General features: G+C 41.7%; 1 protein-coding gene across 1 annotated transcript; it reads right to left on the reverse strand.

Annotated features, from left to right (window-relative positions):
• Positions 1–4522: 4522 nt before the first annotated feature.
• On the reverse strand, positions 4523–18030 carry MINAR2 (membrane integral NOTCH2 associated receptor 2). Its single transcript, XM_067568647.1, has 5 exons — positions 17866–18030; positions 15519–15657; positions 15059–15129; positions 6404–6649; positions 4523–4716 (listed from the first exon to the last, which is right to left on the reverse strand). The coding sequence occupies exons 1-5, from the start codon at positions 18028–18030 to the stop codon at positions 4537–4539; spliced, it is 801 nt and encodes a 266-aa protein (XP_067424748.1). The 3' UTR covers positions 4523–4536.
• Positions 18031–18526: the final 496 nt, after the last annotated feature.

The raw sequence follows: 18526 nt of genomic DNA on the forward strand, positions 1-18526 counted from the left end.
GCGCCATAAATTCTTATAACTGGCTTCTGCTATAATTAATACTTTCATACAAACTGCAAAAGAAGTACATTTAAAAGAAAGGCACAGATACCAGGATAAGTACTCTATTCAGATTTGGTTTGTGCCCAAGTCCACTGACAGAGGAGATATTCAGATTATTATGGGGGGGGGGGAGGGGGTTAAAAATTACTCCAGAGCCAGCAGTCAGTTACTGCTGTGAAGATGATTTACAGCTAATCTGCCAAATCCTCTAGTTTGTCTCCAGACATAAAAAGTAGCTGATTAAGTAAGCTTTAGCCCAATGATTCTGTATGGGACACCATGAACAACAGTAAGTACAGGATTGTCTGCTACAGCAATTTTCAACCCATGATTCTTGGCCCTCCAGTTGTCCAAGGAGCACTTGCTGATGGTCATCTATTTCTAACTCATCTTTGTTTCCAACTGCTAAATCACATTTAAAGACATTTTAAAAAACATTCCTAACAACATTTTTATACCTTAGCAATTGGTACCAGTTGCCACAGGGTTCACCCACCCATGAACTGGAGTGGAGGATGGTCTGTGTGTCAACCTCTCTGTTAAGGCATGGTCCCAACTTCTTATTAAAATGTAACTTGCTGTAGCAGTGCACCACAGGGGCCACCCTGCCCCACCTCTTCTTTGCTCACAAACCCTCCAATTCAGCAATCACCACTGCAGTTTACTTACATCATAAATTTCCACCACTATCTTACTATACATGGCTTGGGCTACCTACCTCAGGGACCGCTCATTGTCTACAACCAAGCAGGACAATTCTCTAATCATCTTCTAATTTCTGGCCTGGCACCCTTTTGCTGCCTTTGCCTGGGCCTGTATATAGCCCCGGCTAATTAGGCTGACAGCTGCTTCCCATTCACCAATCAGGTACAGATTTCTCTAGCCAGCTCCAATTTACCTCACTTAATTGGGGCTGGTGTGACAGAGGGCTGGCTAGGGAGTTGCTCGCCAGCACCCTATCACACTTGCTAATACTTAAGTTTCAATGTTAAGTGTTGATTCATAGCTCTTTTGACTTTTTAACATGTTGTGTATAAATGTCTGTTTAACAAACATAGTAAAATATATTATTTTATGATTCTGGACCAAATTCTGCTCTTTTATACTGCTGTCAATCTGGAGTGACTCCCTTAAAATAGTGTCACTCCAGTTTTACACCTATATAAAGGATAGCGCCTTGTGTCTCCCTTATCTTTGAGACCTTGGTAGAGTAAGGCATTTAAGCACCTGCTTAAATGTAAGCACATTCTATGTGACTTAAGAACATGTTTAAATGTAAGCAAATACTTAAGTTGAATAGGAATGGACTGATGAATTGGGGCTTCAGAGATAACTAAGTGTGGAATTTATGTTGTATATCTGTCCAGTTTATAAGACACAGCTGAGTAGTGTGCCTTTATTAAATTAGCTTCAAAACCACTGCTGGGATAAACTGAGAACTCCATTTTTGAAACAGAGTATTGTGTTAATCTCAAGATGCACAAATGCTACCTGATGACTTTTTATGTCTGGCATTTGATATCCAATGAATAAAAAAAAGTGGATTAGTACCAAACAGAGACAGTAAAACAGCATCTCCACCTCCTATGTCAGGAAAGATATCAATTAATGTAAAGTGAATACATTTGCCACCTTACATTACTTAACATTTTATCAAATAATTTAAGGAAGTATGTGCTATATAGTTTTGTCTTCCTATTTTTGATTATCAAGGGTGCAAATGTGTTTACAGTAAATTTCACAGGATCTTCCTGTGCTGAAAGAAGCCAGAGGGCCTTCTTTCTGTTTTTTAGTCTATTCTTTTTTCCAAACAGTGACTCAACCAGTTTTTCCCAAAATTAGAATAAAATTCACATTCCGCAGATAATGAACTAGTATCCTACACTGAACCATCCCACAGGAACACTATTTCAAATATTCAGGAGTTGTATTCTTGATTAAAGAAACTTGCAAATTCCATGGAAATTCCATAGGTTTCTCTTTTTTCTAAATTTTTAAAAATTCATGTGATAAGAAGCTACCTGAAGCTCAAAACCAAAACACACCCCACAAAAAGGCTCCCATGAACCGCTGCAAACTGTACCCAGAGGAAGCACAGGTCTATGTGAGACAGAGGGAGAAATGAAGGAATGCAGTGCTCAAATTTAATCTTTCACTAAACAAAATTGCTGTGTATCATTCTAGAGTGCATACTGAGTACTGCCACTAGATGGCAGCAGTGTAATCTAGAATGAAATAGGCCCATGTGACAAAAAAAGAGGATGAACCTTTTCTCACCTTTTGAGAATCTCCACTAGATGACAGTAGCAAGAACCAGACTGAAAGAGCCAGTAATGGATTTATGGAGAAAACAATTTTATCCTTACTGTTAAACCCACAGAGAGCAGCACAGTTAAGAAACTCTCATTATTGGCCATTGTCCTGGAAATTACAGTACTTTTTGCTTTTAGGCTTCCCGCCCACCAACCTCAATAATTTACAAAAAATACATTTCAACATTGTATGCAGTGTACTTTAAGCATATGTACTTGGGCTGGAAAAAACAGATAAAGCAGCATTGTTCTTAATGTGAATAATTACTTCATAGTGTAAACCATTAACCTCTTAAAGTGCTTGGAAACAGTTTTTCTCATAAACTGAATGGATGTGCTCTTTCAGACAAAGAGACTGTCTACACTAAAACTCGAGTGGATGCCAGGAGACTCAGCTACTAGCAATTGTCCGCTCACATGCTTACAACACAGTTCAGTTTTGTAGGGTAAAAAAAAGGAGCATTCCTAACGTGTGCTAGTGCCTCAAGGTTTTAAAAGACTGCCAAGACTTTAGCGAGACAAAGTGGGTGAGGTATTATCTTTTATTGGATATAAAAGCTCTCTCTCTAATATCCTGGGACCAACATGGCTACAATTACACTGCACACATAATGCCAAAACTTTGTCATTGTTTAAGGGACTTGGTTAAGATCCCATCTACACAACACAATGAAACCATGTTGTCACTCGATCAGATGACAATCCTGTTTTAATCAGGTCCTCAAAGTGGTTGTGGCAATGGTGTGGATGGGGTTGAAGTTCACACTGGGTGCAGTTGGGGAAGGAAACATAGATGGCTCTAACCCACCTTTCTGCCTCCCCCCAATTCTTCTGCCTGATCTACTTCCCCCCCACAACATGAGTTAAAGTAGCTATACGGCTAAGAATGTTTCCTTTAGTGATTTGTCCTCTTGCCCCTAAGTATCAGAGTGCAGTGCTGTGCAGTTTGGTCCCACCCCATCCTGTTCCTGACCCACCTTCCTGTGTGGAGGGGGAATAGCTGGCATAAAGCCAAGTATTCAGGCTTAATGCCATGGGGAGATTTCCCTGTGTCAGGCCAATCCCACCTGTCCCATTAGGTCAGCTTTACATCCTTCTTGCGCCACTGGAGAAACACACAGGGGGCTGGCCCAATGAGCACATAGGATACTTCATGAAGTGAATATAACTAATTTATATGCCCATCCCTATCTGCACACACAGTTTGAGATGTCCACAGCAGGTTGTGATACACTAATTGTCAATTTAGCTTGTATTTTCATTATCCTGAATAATTCTGAGACATTAATCTGTTTGTCTAAGATACCTTAACACTTTCCAGTGTTTTATTTATTTGTGCATGACCCTTATCACATCTTATAAACAGAATTCATTCCTTAAACCCTTCAGTATGGATCTGCTGTTCCAGTTTCTGCTCTAGAACTTAAGCTTCTGTGATGTGGCATCTAACAAAATACTGATACTGTCACTTTTGTGGGTGACACACATGTTACATCAGCTCCACTGGAGGTAGAGTGTGAGGGATGTGAGGCAGCAGTGAAGTAGTAAAGTGAGGCCCTGTCTCAAATAACTGTCAATATGGAAGCTCTAGATACCGTGGTATTTAAAAAAAAAAAAAAAAAGATGTAGTGAATAACTCAAGCATCTAGGTCAGCTCTGTGAGAACTATTGAATGCTCAGTGTCCGTAGCAATTTGCCTCTAATCCAAGTCCCTACTAGTATCTGATTTATTGCTATTTAAACATTTTGCAATACCATAAATGCTACATTGCCACACTCTTATATTATTACAACCAGGGTAGATCTTGGAGGTGTGATGTGGGATTTTGCATAGTATGTGGATAAGTGCAGTCGCAAATATTTCTATATACTGTCCATGTGCACCATGTTTCTGAGACTAGAATCTGGCCCAAACCATGTTCAGAAGAATAAGCCACTACAATAAGCATCTTATTAATAGTGCTATGAATTACACAAATAACATAAAGCAAGCACTGTAGTGCTCAGCGTATTTACCTCTTTCAAGGACCAATTCCTTATGCTGAATAGGGATTTTGTAAAACTTTGGTGTCGGATAAATTGCATTCATGACAACAATTTTGGAATTCAGATAAAACAAGGGGAAGAAAGTATTTTCCTAAAAGTATTTATTGGAAAACCTCTTTGATTGGATTTGGCTGTATCAAGTAAATAAAATGCAAACAGTGACTATTGCAATCAAGATGCAGACAGCTAAGACCACAAGCAGGATGATTAGGCAGCATTTGGAACGTTTCTTTTCTCTCTCTTTCTTTTTCAGCAAGGTATCATACCCAGGAGTATAAATATCCCCCATCCAAAACTGTAGATCATTAGGATTTTCCTAAAAGAAAGATCAGAAAATGAACTCAGTTCCTCTGTATTGTACATAAAGTTACCAGAACATAGTTAGTCAGGAGTATTTTGGCTATCATCACTTAGAGATTAATGAATTTCAAACATCACCATTCAAATCAGAAAAATTTACACTTGAACCCTAGGCTACACAAGTTGCCAAATGCTTTCCCACAGAGGACTATTAAAACCATATCTTTCATCCAGGAACCGAATATAGGATACCAGCCATTGAAATGTGATAGAGACACAGAAGAAACCTCCTGACAGTCGCATGCTGATGTAGAGGTGCTAATTCACAAATGCAGATCTGAGTCACTTTTCAGCAACAAGAATAGTCAAAAAATCCCTAAAAGTAATCCACATTAACCCACAAGCAGAAAGGAGTAGGGATGGTGGGGATGTGGTTATGGCAAGTTCAGTTATTTGCAAAAGTACATTGAGGCATAATTTACCTGTCCAGATTCTTATATGGCCATCAACGTGGTATTTTAGGATTAGATCCACAAAGAAACTCAAGTGCTGCAGCAACTAACTTTTAAGTGCCTTTACCATTTAATGGAATCCCCAGCCCTGAACGAGACACGTGAGGAGAGAGAAGCACCTAAGCATGGAATTCTCAGAAGCCAGCAAGCTGAGCAGGGAGCCACCTAAGCTAGCCACTAGGAACTGCTGAGGAGCAAGGCAGGGCTTAGGCCAGAGAGAGAGAGAGAGAGAGAGAGAGAGAAGATGAGACTCTAGCCCAGTGGTTAGGGCACTCATGTGGAAAACCTGGGTTCCAGGCCCTGCTCCAATGAATATTTAAGTACTTTATAAAAAGTGGAACAGCTTCAAAAGGAGAGCTTGAAATGCTGCCCCCTCAAAACACCCAGTTCAAGTCTTGGCTCCAAATCTAGCAGAGAGGGGCTTCAAACCTTGACCTCCCAGGTGAGTACCCAGCCACTGGGATTTTGGGTGTAATGGGCTGTCTTTTGTGCAGGCTAGGCATGCTCTAAGAATACCTACTGGATCCGACCTGCAGCCAAGATAGGAAGGGGAATGAATGCCTAATGTGAGAGTCCTGCAGCTGGTGCTTAGGTGGGAGCTTGGTTCTAAGCAGATCAGCAATGGCAGGACTTAGGTGGCTGTGTGCATGTACACTGGCAAACATTTAGGCACATGGCGGACTTTACCAGTGGAAACTCAAGTGTCTAGTGATGTTAGGCACCTATGGGATTAGGCAGCAGCTGAGCTGGACTTTTGAGAATCTCAGTAGTGGCTAAATATAGGATTTAGGCCTCCTCAAGTGGCAGTTAGGCACCTAAATCCTTTGCAGATCTAATCCTTAGTACCTCACAAACAAATGGGAATTTTTCCCCACATCCCCTGTGTGAGGTAGGAAAATATTATTATACCCACTTTAAAGATGGGGGGGGGAAGAGGCACAGATAGATGAAGTGATTTGTTATCAGTCATGGAGGACATCTGTGGCAGAGCCAGGATTGAACTGAGGTCTTCAGTTTCTTAACCATACTACTCATGACTGGATTCATGCTACTATGGTGTCCTTACAAAAACGTATGTTCAGAGTTAGTTCTGAAACCTGCAAATGAGCACAGTGTTTTATTCAGTGGTTCAAGGGTAAATACAATGCACAGCATCTGGCTTTGTTCAGGTATGATTCTACAGTACAATACCTTTAGGTAATGAGCCAGGTTAGAATGCAGAGAATGCTTGTCATAGTCTTGAACAGTCCAGGAAGGTTTTCTTTTCCTCTCCTCCCAGTCAGCATCAGTTCGGATGTCAGCATACAAGGGGTTGCTCTTGATGGTGGATTTCAAGGTGACAGTTGTTATGTGTTTACCAAGAGCTCTGTCAATCATTGCTGGACTGACCCCACTCAATTCTAAGCCAGGCTGCTCAAAGACACAATTTTTTTCTCTCTGTAAGATAGTCAGGACAGAAAATGGTTATCATTCTTCTCATGACACAGATGCCCTTCCACACTCATGGTCTATTGTGCAGTAGAACTAACTTTAAAATAACATGGACCTATTCTTTTTGTTCTGGTATAGAAAGAGACGAGAGAGATGATTTTCCACCTTGTGCAGCATTTCTCCTTATGTAGAATGAGTGCCTGTGCAAAATGAGTGCTAAATGCTGCTGTAAATATGAATTGGCAAGGTAATGCCTGTTGGAAGAGAAGATTCTGTCATAGAAAACAAATGCTATGAAATAACTGTGATAAGAATTGGGTTTAGTATTGCAGTTCTCATGAAGACAAAGGAAATATTTGAAGCTGAGGCAGTGTAGTGGGAACCAAAGTGCATTAGAGGTTGAGGGCCAAAAACACACATGGTCTCTCTTGCCTTATTCCCCACAAGAACAGCATGGACTCCAGTGGTTGTGCCTTCACTGAACCCTTTTAATTTAAGCTCCTTCCATTATTTCCACAACAGTCACCATACAACAGTCTATTTACAGAACCAATGTGCTTTTTTTTGGCCCTCTCCCCAGGACCTGAGGGGAACAGAAGTCTGCCTCCCCTGAAATCTCCATATAACTGGACTCAACTAGCCCTGATTCCCTGTCTCCTCCACTGAAACTTCCTTCCTGCCTCTTTATCAGCTTTGGGCTGATGGGGTATTGTCTGTTTACCCCAGCCAGCCTGATTGTTTAATTCCCTCTATCAACTTTTTAAAGAAGAACAAAATAACGTCTGAGTGATCAGAATGCAGGCTCACCTGGTTGCTCCTTGTGCAAAGGTGGCCATCTATTCTATCAGGATGGCAAAGATGGTCGTTGAAGTGCGCTGCAACTGTGGGGCCTACTTCTGTTCCTCCCTTTGCTCATGTGTCTGGGCAGAGTTCCTTTGGGCTGCATCCACTGGCTCCTTAGACGGTTTTGAGGAGCAGCATCTAGGGTTCTCTGTTCAGTGTCCCCTGTCGGATTGCTGATTTTGAACCTGTAACCAACCTCCTGTCCCTGTTTTTCATTTGTTGTCCCCTGAATTCATTTGAGCCCTGGTCTCAGTAGCTCCTCCCCTTAGGCTGAGGGAGGGGTCTTCAGATGTGGGCAGACTGATACCCGCCCACCCCTGGAACTGAATATGTGTTTGCTTCATGTGCCAAGGTAGCCATCTATTCTACCAGAAGGAGGAGGTATTCTGCGACTGTGGGGCCTACTTCTATCCCTCCCTTCACTCTCCCATCTGGACAGAGTTCCATTGGGCCATGTCCACTGGCTCCCTAGATGCCTTCAAGGAGCAGTAGGTGCTGTCTGGTGGTCTCTTCTCAGTGTCCCCTTCTGGATCCTTGCTTATGACCTGTAATCCTCATGCCTGTCCCTCCTTTCTTATTAGTTGTGTCCCAGAATTACTTGCAATCTGGGTCTGGTAGCTCTTCCTCTGAGGCTGGGAGGAGGAGCCTTTAACTATGAGTGGGCTTGTGCATCTGCCCATCCCCAGAGTCCCAATAGGTGTTTGCTCCCTGAGCTTTGTCACAGTGGGGTAAGTGTATCTTGATTGCCTTAGGGAAGTTGCAGCATTTGGCAGCAGGGGTGAGATTCTTACCCTAGCTTTGGACTCTGTGTCAAGTAAAAGAGCTGGAGTAGTGTAAAGGGGCCCTAAAAGCCGCATATTGGGCTGAGGTAGAATTCTCCTGGTGCAGGGACTGTAGAAACTCAAAGCTCTCCAAGAGCTGGCAAAGTTGTAGTAGCTAATATTGTGCAGACCAATAGCCACTAGGGGGTAAGACAGTCTCAGTCTGTTGTTACCAGAAACCTGAGCAGCCCAATTTCAGCTTACCACAATTCCCTTTTCACTGCTACTTTGAATTAAATGATTCTTAGCAGCCCTGGAAGACACATTTATGATACATTCATCACATCCCTCAAATAAATTCCTAGCTGTCCTAAGGCAGTCCCAGAATTGCTCTTACAGCATATGTGCAGTACAAATGAAATTCCTGCTTAGAAAATAACATTTTCCTCTTCGTTCCTTAACAGTTCTTTGGACTGGGAACTTTGATTTGAGACAGCTGAAGTCTGAGCCTGGACTACTGACTGCATCATAGGAAGCATTGGAGAAGAGTTAGAATTACACACTAAAGCAGCATTATTTAAAAAAAATAATCTAAGAGAAGCAATCAAAACAGATTTCCAAATATCCACACCCCCACCTTCATAAAAAGTCTAAGCAGCTTCAAAGTTCCCTTATCCAAAAGAGGTTTCTGAGGCAAGCAAAACAAGACATCTTTTTTACAGCCTTCTAAGGCATAAGTGAAGAGATTTAACATATACTAATTCCCCAATCATGAGTGGGGGTGAGGGGGCTGGTTTCTTTTAAAAGAATCAGAGGGGGAATAGAACACAGTAGATTTTATATAAGTAATCGTATGAGGAAACATCATTCTGGCATTTTTACCACTAGCCCATGCACAAGGAACTAAGTGTGTTTCCCATCTATAATCATCAGGATCTGGTATTAGAGGGCAGGTGGAGCCCCAGTGTCCCCAACCCGGGTGTTAGCTTACTGCAGTTGCCATATGTTAATCTTTAATCTTGAGGTAGCTCCCACATCACAGTTATAGCTGGCACTAGAGCCATCTGGTTTCTGCTGGCCTGTTTTCAGTTAAGTTGGCATTTTAAACTGTCATTTTTTGCTGCCTGCATTTTACTGTGTTTGTTGTCTTATTTAAAATTCTTCAGTTACTTTAATGAAGCATCTCGCAGGCTTACTAGATGGATGATCTTGGAGAACATAACGTAAGAATTTAAAAGTGGACATATTGGGCCAGACCAGTGGTCCATCTAGTCTAGTGTCCTGTCTTCCAACAGTGGATGAGGCCAGATGCTTCAGAGGGAATGAACAGAACAGGGCAATTGTCGAGTGATCCCTCCGCTGTCATCCAGTTCCAGCTTCTGGAAATCAGAGTCTTAGGGATGCCCAGAGCATGAGGTTGCATCCCTGACAATCTTGAACCCAATTATACTTTTGGCCTTCACAACATCCCCTGACAAAGAATGCTACAGCTTGAGTGTACATTGTGTGAGGAAATACTTCCTTATGTTTGTTTTAAACTTGCTGCCTATTCATTTCATTAGGTGACCCTTGGTTCTTGTCTTATGAGAAGGGGTAATTCCCTATACACTTTCTCCACACTATTCATGATTTTATAGATTTCTATCATACCCCCCCAAGTCAATCTCTTTTCCCAATCTTTTTAATCTCTCCTCATATGAAAACTGTTCCATACCCTTAATAATTTTTATTGCCCTTCTCTGTACTTTTTCTAATTCTAATATATCTCTTTTTAGTTGGGGCACCCAAAAATGCATGCAATATTCAAAGTGTGGGGTTTTAGTGGCATTATGATATTTTTCTGTTTGATTATCTATCCCTTTTCTAATAGTTCCTAACATTCTGTTAGTTTTTTTCACTGCTGCTACATATTGAACCGATGTTTTCAAAAAACTATCCACGACTCCAAGATCCGTTTCTTGTGTGGTGACAAATACGGTGTATGTATAATTGGGATTATGTTTTCCAATGTACGCTTCTTTGCATTTATCAATTTCTTCTGCCATTTTGTTGCCCAGTCACCCAGTTTTGTGAGATCTCGTTGTAATCTTCACAGTCTGCTTTGGATTTAGCTATCCTGTGTAATTTTCTATTGTCTACAAACTTTGCTACCTCACTGTTTACCCATTTTCCAGATCATTTATGAATATGTTGAACATCATTGGTCCCAGTACAAATCGTTCGGAGATCCCGCTATTTACCTCTCTCCATTGTGAAAACTGAAAATGGATTCCTACCCTTTGTTTCCGATCTTTTAACCAATTACTTATCCATGAGAAGACCTTCCATTTTTATCCCAAGACTGCTTATTTGCTTAAGAGTCTTTAGTGAGGGATCTTGTCAAAGGCTTTCTGGAAGTCTAGGTACACTATATCCTATGCATCACCCTTGTGCACATGCTTGTTGAACCCCCCCTCAAAGAATTCTAATATTAGTGAGGCATATTTCCTTTTATGAAAGCCATGTTGACTCTTCCCCAACATATTGTGTTCATCTATGTGTCTGATAATTCACTTCTTTACTATAGTATCTACCAATTTGCCTGTAATGAAGTCAGGCATGCTGCCCTCTAATTGCCAGGAACACCTCTGGAGTCTTATTTAAAAATAGGAGATGAATAAAATGTGCACTCTCACCAGGGGATGTTCATTCTGATTCATTCATTAAAATATTGTGAAAAGAATGTGACTTGACAGTATTGAGTTTTAAAGCAGTTGTTTTAAATAAAAATATTTCAAAATAAGGATAGGCTAACCGGTTCAAAATTTTCTCTAAAAGCCAAAGCATGGTACTTTGAGCACATGCTTTGATAATGCCCCAAATAATCTAACTACCTGTTCATCCCAGCAATTACCATACCTTCCACCTCATAGGGAAGAGTAATGTAAGAATGTGGGTATATAATACACATGAATGTGATCAAGGGGATGAGGTTATGGCAGCTGCAGCTAGAACTTTCATGAGAGTAGGACTGATAAATGTGGTGGGAGGTTTGCAGGAAAGACATAGTGGGGTGGAGGTGATGATGTAATTAATCTGAGTGTGGCAGAATGTGCTATCTTGAAGTACGGTGACCAGATAACAAGTGTGAAAAATTGGGATGGGGTGGGAGGTAATAGGCGCCTACATAAGAAAAAGCTCTGAATATCGGGACTGTCCCTATAAAATCGGGACATCTGGTTTCCCTATCTTGGAGAATTGGAAGTAGATGTAGCCCTGAAAATAGAGACTAAGTGAAAGAGAAGGAAAGATGCTGGATTGCACAAGTAGAGGTTTAGACTTAAGGGATAATCAGACAGGGAGATGGAAGGTACCCTGTAAAAAAGATTATGCACAGAAGAAGCAGAGAAACAGAAGAGGAAGATTAGAGCTGGGTAAATATTCAGAAAAAATATTGCAAATATTAATTCACAACCTCTTTCATGTACTTTGCATAGACTTTCATTGTAATCAGATTGTATTCATAAGAAGGTTCACAGAAAGGGAAAGCGTTGTGAATCCTGCTACAAATGTGCATTTGCACAAGTATTGGTGACATATATAAGGTTGAGAAGCCAGCTTTTGGGGATTTTGGAATTGATTGGATCATATACAGAAATAATAGCATGTGACTTCAGTGACTACTCAGACAATTGGAATAGTGAATTGGGAACAGTGACTATTCAAAGCAACAATTATAGTGAAGAACTGAAGAAGAAGTCATAGTCTGAAATGAATTCACAAAGTATTCGTTGAGCAATTTGAATAATGAACAAATCTGCAAACCCTGAAGTGTTTCCTTAACAGGTGACTTACCAACAGAAAAGGGGCTGAATTCTTTGCCTATTTTTTCATTATGAATACTTTACCTATATCTAAGTAGGACAGAGATCTGGCATAGAGACAGTGGCCATGCAAAGAACCTCAAATCTAAAGTGGGATTCAATCATAGGGAAGGTGGGGAAATGGACGCTGCCATAATTTACAGGCGATTTTCCTGGGGAGGAAAATCTTGTATGTTGATTTCCCCAAATAGACAGCATTACAGAAATGCAGCCCAGAGGTGACAAAGGCAATAATAACTGAGACAAGTTTGCTACTTTGATGGAAGTTTGCAATATTTGTGCCAGTCATAAATGATTAAAACGTGCTCTTGGCTATAGCTGCATCTTGACCATCTGGATATTCAAGAGGATCATAGATTGTAAACAATGCTAAGAAAATGTGGAGAAACTGCAACTAGTAAGGGGACAGATATCAGTTTCACCACCTCCGCTAGCTGTTACACACAGCCTTCTACACATCACCCTCATTTTGTCTGAGTTGAACTTCAGCCAGTTAGTCCTAATCCAGGCCCCAATCTTGGCTAAACATTGGAGTGCTGAGAGACTGCCCTGGCTGAGTCCAATGAAAAACAGATGTAGAGCTGAGTGTCATCAACATATCAATGACAATGCAGCCCAGACCAGCTCAGTATCTCCTCCAGTGATCTCAAATACAAATCAAAAAGGTAGGGCGACAGAATGCAATATTGGCACCACCTCAGATGACAGAACCCTTGAGACAGAAGAGCAATCTCTCAGCGCTATACCATCTGGGTCCTCTCAAGAGGAAGGAATGGAGCAATTAAAGCACCATTTCATCTGTTCTTGTCAGTCCCCACAACTGTGCCAACAAAACCTCATGTTCAATGGATAGAAAAGCAGGTGGTAAATGTGAAAGTGTCGGTGTGTGCACTTGGTCTTTCTGCACTGTCAAGAGGAGATAATTAATGAAAAAGGCAAGGGCTGTCTGTACCTAGCTAGGCCTAAAATCAGACTGATAGTGATCCAGGGAATTTAAGTACTCCACAGATTGCCAAGAATTGCTTCATGACAAACTCCTCAATAATAATGAAAGTGGGTGGCAGGGTGATAATTACTTTAGCAAATAATTGACATGCGTTAATTCTGTGCAAAGTGATAAATTCATTATACACCTGAAGTCACACCTCTGGAGACAGGCATTAGCACGGGTCCTTGTCTTTCTTTAAAGACATGAGTCTGGGAAACTAGCTGTGACAGAAAAGGAGAAGTTATGTACTGTCTAAGAATCTGGACATGCAATAATGCTCTGATTATTATATGCAGTGTTATGTTGCCGTATCGGTCCCAGGATCTTAGAGACAAAGTAGATGAGGTAATATCTTATATTGGACCAACTTCTCTCAGCTTGTCTCTCTAGCGAAGCTGGTCCAATAAAAGATATTACTTCACCTATCTTGTCTCGCTGAATATTAAGTGACCAGGTAACTGAGGTAAAGTTACTGTGCAGCTATTGTGGTTTATTAGAATTTCCTGTATGAATGTATCAATTAAACTTAATCAGGGGCTGGGGGAAGAACAAACAGGAAAGCAACACCATGGCTCTCTAGGTAAGCAACCTCAAACAAACACTTGTAAGACAATGGGACCAGCTTTAGCTTCAAGTTTCCTGTTTCCAACAAATTGCAAGTGTTGTTTTGCCAGAGCTCGGAGCCTGGAGATTCAAAGAACGCTAAAGAGTTAAAAACCTTCTCAAGGGAAGAAGGGAGTGGATCACTCACAGAAGTTGTCCAGGGAGAAGCTCTACTGAATGAGTTGCCTTAGAGAAAAACAAGCATTAGTATAGGCTTGTTTATTGTCTTAAATACGTTTTCTCTTAAATGCTTTTGTTCTGATATATAATATTTGACTTGAAAGAGGCTGTCTGGCCACTGGTTACTGTTGTTATTGGTTCTGGAGAAGGGAACAGAACTGCAGGGGCTGAGCCTAAGCCAGACCTGCTGAGGTAAATCATAGTTGGCACACAGGGCACTGAAAGGACCAAGATTTTACTTAAAAGTTACATGATGAAAATATACAATACAGGGAATGAATATGTACTCTGCCTGACACCAAAATAAAAAGGGCAGGGGGGAGCTTTTGATCTGAAATGAAAGGGTTTTTTAAATCAGGCTGCCTTATATAATGGAATAAATTAAGACACGTATAGGTGAAGGAAACACATAAGCACTTAAGTGCACTTCAGTTTGAATGATCTGAAGCCAAACATCCCAAAAAGCACACATATACATCCCTGAGCAGTCACTTTACATAGGGATTCCTGAGTAGCAACTTTTCTTAAAAGAAAATGAATTCCTGGACAGGGAATTTAAGCTATGCTCAAAGTTTAATGACTCAGGAGTCTGTAGATCATGGACACCTGTTCAGAACTGAAACACACCCCTCCTGTTTCTGAATTAACTAACCCTTAAATCTGCCCCCCCCCCCCCCCAGTTAGCCTTTTCATCATGTTATTCATAAACCATGAGCTCTGCACTGTGCAATCATGTTTATGTTAAAGTCTGGAGCACATCAGGTATTTAGTTTCACTTTACTTGCTCATCAGCAGAAAAGAGACATAAAAATACAAATTGGGTTCAGTGTGTTAGCTGAACTATTTGAATCTACTAATGAATATGATGATGCGGAGAGTTTGTGCCTTAGGTTTAACGTTTTGAAAACTAACACTCCAAATTGCTTTCTATGGGAAATGATGACTTGAGTAGTTTCCCTTTGAGATGGCCATCTAGGTGCTGGAATGAGTTTTAGGAGAATTTTCTCCAGAATTTTCTTTAGCAGAAGATAGCAGTTTAAGGGAGAATATTCTCTACAGATTTAATCCTCTTGGAAATCTTCAGTGATGGCTCAATGACAGCTAGTCCTATTTAATAAAAATAGGCTAGAACATTCCCTCCTGAGGACAGGAGCGCTGTGTTTGGATCTTCTCATACCTGTACAAAGTGGTGGTGGGGGAAATATGCCCACAAGCTGCAAGAGAATTGGAGTGCTGGTGGTTTGTCTTCTGGAGTTTAGCACTCTGTGCCTTGGGAGTGGAGGAGCAGGGAGGTGGGTTAATGCGTTTCCTTCCCCCCACATAGGGTTGTAAATAGTCCTTTATTATAATGATAACCCTTATTTTAATTTAAAAAATTGGCTGTCCTATACTAAATCATTATAGGATACCTTTTATCCTGTATTTCAACCATGGGCATCATACCTTACAACCCTATTGTTGGAAACTCACCACACCTCACAAATCTGGCCTGGTTGACCCTCTGCAGGTGGCTAGGCCTTTGGAGGGGTGGCCAGGCCAAATTTGAGTGGGACCAGCAGTTCTTCAGCTGTGCTGATAGATAGCCAGAGGTCAAGGGGCCATTCAGGGAAATTGGGGTTTCTGGCTGGGAGAGTTGCCAGGGCAAGGATGGGGAGTCCATTTCCTGCTCCCTTTGGCATTGCTTGTTGGCTGTGGTGCACACAGTGAGCTGGGCCCTTTGTGATGCCTCAATAGTTGCCAGGCTGTGACTGTGGGTTCCATTGGGGTGGCCCAGTGCTGGGAACAGGACAAAGAGCAGAAGTCTCAGAACAGAAAGTGAAGCTTTTAGAGACAGGTGAATAGCAGATCTAGGCAGAGGGAATCCCCTGGGAGCCATGCAGCAGGGAAAGGGAGAGGAAGATCCCTGGTGAAGCAGGATTCCCCTGAGCATTGTAAATCGGAGAAGCACAGAAGGGCTTGGTCCCTGGCCTCATTTACCCTCCTCAGAAAGTAGCCAGGCTCCCCTGAGGGGTGACCAGAGGGAGAGGAGTACACAGGCTATTTGCTTTCAAGACCTTCTCCCTACAATGGAGCAGCATCTCCTGCCATCACAGGGGGTGGGGGGGCGACAAGAAAATTGTGGGGAATAGGTTTCCTCTGCTGTTTTAAAGTGATTCTGTCATTTTAATCTTTCCCATGTCCTCTTGGGCTGTAATAGTGACCAAGAAGCAAAAGTATCTGGGTGGTAGAAGCTGGCACCTTATAGCAAAAGGATCCCTCACATGTACAACAGTTTCCCCTGAGTCCAAACTCTGATGACACCAGAACTGTCTTGTATTATAGTTACTGCCACTACACCTCCATTGCAGAGTTTTTTTGGAAGCAGAAAGTTGTTTGGCCAGAGCAGTAATGTATCTTAAGCTGTTTCATGTTGAGAAAGCTCTTGTAGATGGAGTGCATCACTGCACCAAAGGTGTCTCGTCCCACCGAGGCAGTGAGGGAAACTGATTTGACTGGTGTCGTAGTGAGGCAGTGGCAGAGTTGAGAACAATCCAACTGCCCTCATGTCTGGTGCAGCAGATTCCCTTTGCACAGTGTGCACTGTCCTCTCCTATACACTTCACCCCTCAGGGGGATGAGGACTGAGTAACATGTGTGGCCATTATGGGATCTCCAGAGCAGGGCATCTGCCCTGAGGAGTCCAGTGTGGCCTGTAGCCTCTGTCATCCCATAGAGGCCTACAGCCACCTCAAGTTTCATAGGTCACCATCCGTGAAGAAAAATCAGTTCCTTTCTTGCAATGACAGCCATGTGTGTGTCCGCTAGGAAAACTGTCTCATATTTTTGAAATACAATGTTTGCAACCTTCTTCCCTTCTGAGGGGAACTTCTGGGGAAGCTGCAGTTAGAATCATCCCTAGCAACTTGGCTCCAGTAGAGTCACATAGCTAGAGAGCCAGGCAGGGCAGCAATCACCTTTCCTCCCCCACAATGAAGTGGTTCTGTCTTCCGGCAGATCCACTGAGGTCTGAGCATTTTCTGGAAGTCAAAACCCATGCTAGTTCCATAGAGGGCAGGGGATTAGGTTTTTATATTTTGCAATCTGGGGAAAACTCTATGAGGGGAACCTCTACTTAAAGCATTTCTTCTTTTCTTCCCTATCTCTGTATCCTGTCTCTTTGTCCCTAACTTCTACCCTGGAATAACCCTCTGGTGTCTGCTTAAGTAACTCACCCAACAGCAGTCATGAAAGCCAAGTTAATTGTATAGTACACAGTCATTGACTGTTAATGTCAGTTATTATGGGGAGTTGCTTCTTACCTTTAAGGATGTAACTGAGTTTCATTTTAAACCTGATTTTTTTCTCCTCCAGAATTTTCCTCCTATCTAGGTCCTATCTGTTGTTCCATGGAAGGTTTCCATATTACCCCATATTATAATAAATACAATTAATAGTTCCAGAGGGGTAGCCGTGACAACGAGAGTTCTGTGGCCACAGAACTTTTGTTTTCTTTGTTGTATACAGACTAACACGGCTACCCCTCTGGAACTATTCTACATGGATGGCACTGAATTTAGCCGTTTGAAATGGAAATCCACCAACTCCATGAAAAAACTTGCACAGATAATTTGTTAGTCTTTAAAGTGCCACAGAACTCTCATTGCCAGTACAATTAATGTTACACAATATCATACACATACTGGGAAATGCTAAAAAATACTACAACCAGGAGTCAGAAGGCCACTGCTGGTACTAACAGGTGTGGTAGGGCAGTGGTAGGGCTGTGAGCTTATGGTGTCAGGAAGATTGTTCCCATGCGGGCTGCTCCTATTGAAGTCAATGGCAAAACTTTCACTGACATCAATGGTGCAGTATCAGGGACATGTAGTGTCTGTAACCACAGCGAAAGGCTCAAACCCAAATTTCATTTGTTTCTGAACCACAAAATTTATATGGAATAATAAGAAAAGAAATCAAGCATTCAGGTCTTTCTTTAGCCCTTACCTGTAAATAGACTTTGTTGTGCCATTGCTGTGCTCCTGGAAAAACTGCTTCTGGATATTTTGCTAGGCTGGCCTGTAAAAAGGCAGTTTTTTTCACTAAAGACTTCACATCTAGTTGTAGGAATTTATCAGGATGGTTGTTGTTTGGCAAAACAGAGAAGTCCATGTTCTGCCCCTGTTGAGTGGTAATGAAAACAGCCCAGGCTTCTGCTTCCCGGCTGCCGCATACTCCCTCTATTATTAATGAAGTGAAAAAGGACCCTGCAGTTGCCTGAAACTGTACCTGACCCCTGCTTAATGTCACGCTCACTTATATCATCTATCACTGATAAAAGATCATTTAGAAGCAGCATAGCAAGCAAGACATGCTTCCTTAAGTGCCTAGCTTAAGTTTTCAAGTTCAAAGTCCATTTTGATAGATGTGCATGTGCTCATTAAAACTAACAGAGTATCAGTGACTAGATGCATGAGACACTTAAATGTATACCAGCACTTCCTTAAGTGACCTGACAAAGATCTTAGGCTTACAGTATTTCAAAGAGATTCTTTCTCAGCTAATTAGAAGCAGTTCATACCACAAAGGAATGGTGCAAGTCCTTCAGAAATTATTCTTTAGGAATACGAACTCATTTGATTTTGTCACACAGTTCAGCAAAGTAGTT

The sequence above is a fragment of the Emydura macquarii genome, unplaced genomic scaffold (assembly GCF_026122565.2).
Source record: "Emydura macquarii macquarii isolate MOO-44397 ecotype Brisbane River unplaced genomic scaffold, CSIRO-AGI_Emac_v2 contig_2897, whole genome shotgun sequence".
Lineage (NCBI taxonomy): Eukaryota > Metazoa > Chordata > Testudines > Chelidae > Emydura > Emydura macquarii.

What these genes read in the sequence shown, in the direction of transcription:
- MINAR2 (XM_067568647.1), bottom strand. Translation starts at nt 18,030, where the DNA reads ATGGACTTCTCTGTTTTGCCAAACAACAACCATCCTGATAAATTCCTA. An exon ending in ACAACAAAGTCTATTTACAG is followed by an intron (nt 15,658 to 17,865) that starts GTAAGGGCTAAA and finishes TCCTGTTCCCAG; the next exon opens with CACTGGGCCACCCCAATGGA. An exon ending in GACTCCCCATCCTTGCCCTG is followed by an intron (nt 15,130 to 15,518) that starts GCAACTCTCCCA and finishes GCTAAACTCCAG; the next exon opens with AAGACAAACCACCAGCACTC.